Source organism: Rhizomucor pusillus (genome assembly GCF_041956525.1).
Source record: "Rhizomucor pusillus strain CBS 183.67 unplaced genomic scaffold VTP01scaffold_34, whole genome shotgun sequence".
Classification (NCBI taxonomy): domain Eukaryota; kingdom Fungi; phylum Mucoromycota; class Mucoromycetes; order Mucorales; family Lichtheimiaceae; genus Rhizomucor; species Rhizomucor pusillus.
In genome coordinates this window covers 3,627-8,761 of record NW_027192175.1, presented here as the reverse complement: position 1 = coordinate 8,761, position 5,135 = coordinate 3,627, and the positions used below count along the sequence as shown (strand labels likewise).

At 45.6% G+C, this 5,135-nt stretch overlaps 3 protein-coding genes and 1 non-coding gene across 4 annotated transcripts; 1 reads left to right on the top strand and 3 right to left on the bottom strand.

Moving 5' to 3' along the window:
- Positions 1–1,565: 1,565 nt before the first annotated feature.
- On the top strand, positions 1,566–1,639 carry VTP01DRAFT_t98. Its single transcript has one exon. It is a non-coding gene; the product is annotated as a tRNA-Val (tRNA).
- Positions 1,640–2,166: 527 nt separating this feature from the next.
- Positions 2,167–2,574, bottom strand: VTP01DRAFT_7237 (uncharacterized protein; the record flags this gene model as incomplete). The annotated part of the gene is made up of 2 exons (XM_069386227.1): positions 2,167–2,361; positions 2,431–2,574. 2 exons carry the CDS (start codon positions 2,572–2,574, stop codon positions 2,167–2,169), a joined length of 339 nt encoding a protein of 112 aa, XP_069234463.1.
- Positions 2,575–2,660: 86 nt separating this feature from the next.
- Positions 2,661–3,450, bottom strand: VTP01DRAFT_7236 (uncharacterized protein; the record flags this gene model as incomplete). Its single annotated transcript, XM_069386226.1, has 3 exons — positions 2,661–2,823; positions 2,887–3,330; positions 3,392–3,450. The coding sequence occupies 3 exons, from the start codon at positions 3,448–3,450 to the stop codon at positions 2,661–2,663; spliced, it is 666 nt and encodes a 221-aa protein (XP_069234462.1).
- A 963-nt stretch (positions 3,451–4,413) lies between these two features.
- Positions 4,414–4,881, bottom strand: VTP01DRAFT_7235 (uncharacterized protein; the record flags this gene model as incomplete). The annotated part of the gene is made up of 1 exon (XM_069386225.1): positions 4,414–4,881. One exon carries the CDS (start codon positions 4,879–4,881, stop codon positions 4,414–4,416), a length of 468 nt encoding a protein of 155 aa, XP_069234461.1.
- Between the last annotated feature and the right edge of the window lie 254 nt (positions 4,882–5,135).

The window sequence follows — 5,135 nt, the reverse complement described above, 5'->3', positions numbered from 1 at the left end:
ATGTGGTTCTAGATGACCTCCCTTGTCATGAAATATAAAAAAAAACATAGACAAAACAACTCCAAAGATCAGCACTTTATCCAGTTCTTGACCGTTTTTCTTCGGGTTCCTTCGAGCAGATAAACACAGAAGTCCATTCATTCCTTTCATTCGTTTCATCTATGCAGAGACCGACGGTGAACTTGGAAGATCTGTTGTAGAATCACTTCCCAAACCATGATGAGAGAAAGAACAGCAGCGTTTTACAAAGCTTTCAGACTCCCCATGTCACCTGTGAGCTTATTTCCATAGCCAGCCATAAACAGTAGCAAACCTGGCTTCTAGCTTACACACTTTCAACACAAATAAATTAGATTACTGTGAGTACGGAGAATCGTGACGGGAAGTTGTGTGCAAAAGCAGCGAAATGACGCGTGTTTTTCTTTGGCAGACTACGACAAATAAAAGAAAGCCGGAAACGTGGCAGCTTCTTTTACGAGCTTACAATCATTATGGACTCTGACTGATTTGTGCTGTTTTCCAGGAGAGATTCCTTACTAGCCCATTGTAACTTGCTGCTGTGCAGGCGTCGTGTGTCTTTGACAGAATTGTGATTGGGGTGGCTGTTTTCCCGTTTTTTGAAACTAGGCCACAGAGAAAGAACGTCCAAAGCAGAGACCTTTTCGAACAATTGTCCCTGCGACAATAACCATTTAAAAAAAGCTTTTCACGGTTGAAGCTGTCGTGTTTATGCGAGCTCCATTTAACACATTCCTACGCCCGTCATTAGCTTGGCATGCGGTAGTACAAAAATAAAGACGCCGTTTCAGTTCTCCTTTATAAAATATATTATTTCTATTTGCTTGTGGCAATATGTGTATTGAGCATTCGATGCAGAACTGATATCATTTTCTTAACCTGCTTATGGTAGCACGTGCACTCACAGAAAACTGTCAGAGTCAGTTAAAGCTATTGTGAACAAAAAAGGAAAGAGATGGTCGACAACCATGGGGGAAGAAGGGGATGAAGCCGTTTTGTGTACAACGACGAACATATCTGTGTTCAGGAAGAGGGACTCCGATTCCTAAAACCTTGTTGAACTACACTGAAATCCTGCTGAAACCTCACTGAAACTCAAAAGTTTCAGCATGCTGAAATCCTACTCAAACGCCACTTTTCTCGCAGAGGAACTTTATTTGTAGCGAGGCCGGAAAAGAGGGAACTCAGTGTATCAAATTTTCCTGTGCGTATTCCGTGGATGTCTATCTTGCTTGAAGAATCCATCCAGCAATAAATAATACAATATCTTTACTGGCGAATTCGATGTTGGACTTTATTGTTCTAACAACGTACATTTATATCTATTTACAAGGAAGCTTCTGGAGGATACAGGAAGTGTACAAGTCTATGGAAATCTTCCAAGCAGCTTGGTGAACTAGCTTCACTTAGCGAGTACCTTCCCGGTAACGCTGGAATGTTCCTCCGAGCAAGCCAATCCGGCACGTCTTCGGCGTAATGCTTTTGCCGGCTTGATTACTGTCTGAAGTGCATTCCAGGTTTCTTTTCCTCAACAAAACGAGCAACAGGACTTCCTGGTGTAGTTGGTTATCACGTCTGTCTAACACACAGACGGTCGCCAGTTCGAATCTGGCGGAAGTCAACACTTTTATCTAGGCAGATTTTGCTTCCTTCCCTTTTTGGCTGCCTTGCCGTTCTTTTGACACCTTACCTTTTCGACATGCATTTCCTTCGCACTTGTATACCTATATATTCATAGCTATCCCAATATGATCATAAAACCGAAGCACAGAAACAAGACATAATACTTGAGAATAATAGAAGAATAAAGAACAACTTTCTGCTCGCTAACTTTTCGTGTCTTTGTTGCAGTCGTGGTCGCTTTTCTAGCTCAGCAAGATCAACTAGTGATACAATTGCTAAGAAGAAATATATGAAGAAGAGAAACTGATTCTACTGTTTATTCGAGTGAAATGGTGGCTATTTATACTGTACAAGATACTGCTACGGTAATGCTAGGAGGCCATCCATCTCCTCATATACATCGATAGACAATCGGGCTACCGTCTCTGTTGCCGATCAACCCACGTTCTTTAAAACTATTCCATCCTGCGAAACAGGATACCGCCCTCGAGAGATATACGGACGGCCAGGATATCTACCGCGTCCCTATCTCTGGTTGTCATCCAGGATTTGTCTCATTATTAAGGAGGCAATTATCTCCCAAGACGTCGGATAGGCATATAGATCACCGACAGACCAAAAGATGTCCGAAATTATAACGACCTTGTCCGTCCTCACCCAATTATCGAGAATGCTGCTGTTGTGAAGGTTCTGGAAAGTGTTCGTGGATACCAGTGCTTGCTAAGAGTCACCAGATATTGCTAGCTGCTGCGGTTATAGGCTTCGCTATAACACTCTCCTCCCCTTAACTAAGTCGTAGGGGTTTGTAAGTCCGTGCGTCGGCCTGTCGTTCGGCGGCATTGGTATTTTCGGATATTGCGACGTGGCATCTCTTGATCGTCTGTAAGGACGTCGCCTTGCATCAATGGTACGTGGTATCATTTGCGCGTCCATTTTAGGTACTGCTGATGCGCGTTTGCATGATTTCTGATCTGCCCTGGTGTTTAGACTTTGCCTTCTTGATTTCTCGTCCGAGTACTTCATGTATAGTCTTGCTCTTTGCGTCTTCGCTCCAGAAGTTTTTGAGTAGTCTTGCTTTTCGATGTCTTGATAGTTCGTTGCAGTATCGGTCTTGTCTGTTTGAGTATTTCTTGCAGTTCGGTTTTGTCTTCGGCCTTGAGATGCATTTCGTGATCCAGAATTCTTGAGTTGTTGAGGATATACAAAGGCTTTCAGTTCGCTGGTGTCTTGTTCGATATCATCAACATGTCTGCTTCGTCTTCCTTCGCTGCGTCTCCTGTCTTGTCTGAAGCCTCTGATTGCGAGGCTAAGTCGCTCGGCTGGTCTGGCGTTCGGTAGCCCACCTTTGCTTCGTGGCCTGAGGCGTCTGGTTCGGCTGGCTCTGCTTGTGGTTCGTCGCCCTTTTTGTCTGGTGGCTCTCCATCGTTGGTGTCCCCATCTGTCGGCTCGTTCTTCGTTTGTGATCCCGAGGTGTTTGGTTGGCAGCCTCTTTGGCAGCCAATGTACTTCCCTTGGACCAGTTCTTGGGAAAGTACCTCACCGGTGCCGTCCTGGACGTCGTCGCCGGTCGTTGTCTCGGTCAATATCGCGCTGCCTGGCGGTCCCTCCCCTGAGGTGGTATTGCGTCCTGCGGTCCCTGGTTCTTGGGACCTTGGTATTTTTTCGGTCAAGGCAACCGATCTTTGACTTCTGCGTCGCGGGCTTCGCCCGTGTTAACCTTTTTCAATAAAGTCATTCAATATGTCTTGACTGATCTTTAAGATGCTTGCTGGTTCCCAAGTTGCTTCCTGTAGAGGGTAGCCTTCCCATTGACAAGGTATTCCGTTCGTCGTCGTCGTCTGCGTGAGTCCAAAATTTGTTCGACCTCGTATTCCCCTTCCCCTTGAACTAGGACTGGGGGCGGTCGAGATGGTCGTCGATGATCGTTTAGTTCGTTGTACGGTTTGAGTGTGCGAACGTGGAAAACGTTGTGAGCCTTGATTTCTGGCGGTGGAGATGATCCAAGCTTAGTTGTAGTTGGACCTAGCGCTCCAAATGGGGAAGGATTCTTTGGGTAGAGGCATGGAGGTGAATCCTAGCGAATTGGTACCGATGTATACCCAAAGCATATGGGTTTCTTTTTAAAAATCAACGGGGCCATCTTTTTGGATGAACTCACACATTTTGGATGGAGGCTCTCAGTAATCCATGCTCGACCATCCCAATGCCTCCACCCAAAGATTCCTTCCCCATTTGGAGCGCCAGGTCCAACTCCAACTAAACTTGCATCACCTCCCAGCCAGAAAATCTTCACAAAGATCCAGGGAATCTTGAATAGCTTCATCCTCCTCACTATCCTCGTAATCGCTGAGACAAGCAGGAAAAGGCACTGGCTCGATGGTCGCAGTGATGGTTTCCTTTCTCGATCACGACGAGTTTGTGTGTATCAAAGAAAAGGTTAAGTTTAAAATTGATAAAGTTACTGTCAACTGACGGTGAGATCAAGCCGAGAGGTTAGAAAGAGTTGCAAAGTTGTGGTCTGTCCTAGAATAAGAAAAAGCTCGGCAAAGAAAAGAATTTGTGTGTGATCTGTCTTCGATGTTCAACTCTTGGCCTTTTATATCATTGTGGTTGTGACAAACGTAAAACATATGGGAAATGTCCGTAAAACATCTGTAGTGCATGTGTAAAACAGGTGTATAACAATAGTATAGCATCTGTAAAACAATCATAAAAGCTATGACGAAGGAAAGAGAACTTCAAGGTTTGACAGTACACATGGGATAAGAGATACTATTCCTTTAACAAGATAAAACTGCTGCTGTGTATGTAGATATGGCTTGATACTAACAACTGGAACAGACTAATGGCATCTAGATCCATAGAAGACGGATCCTGATTGCTCTGATAAACTGCCTGGGCGGCTGCGTTGGTCTGGTTGGTGCGGATAGTACGATGACGAGACCCTTGAAGGCGTTGGATGGCGGCTTCGTATGATTCAGTGGTGAGGAAAGCTTGTGTCAACGTACCAGGGTGTTCGCGGGAGACGGTCAGTCCTGCTTCATATTCGAACCAGTAATGAAAAAGTGGATGGCATCTTCCTCGAACATGTCGGGCAAATCCGGCATGATATCGCGGAAAGCAACGATATAACCGCGGATGCTGCCTTCTTGAGTGAGATTTGGCAATGCAGTGCGTGCCAGCTGGGCGGCATCTCCGGGCTTGAACTCGTTGTGGAACACTATCTTGAACTCGACCCATGTAGTAGGAAGCACAGTCCTCTCCCCGTTTTCGTTCCGAATGGAAGAAAAATGTTGCCAACAAGAGGCAGCTGAGTCACGAAGAAAAGTGGAGGCGAACGTTATGCTCGTGATATCCTCGTATGTTCGAAATCTGCAATACGTCCCGACTGTGTGCAGCCACGTTTCGAGTGTGCTAGACACCCGTTCACCACGGTAGACCTCAGGGACTGCGGTATGAATGCTTGTCTATGTGCACGTTGGTTGAAGCTTTGC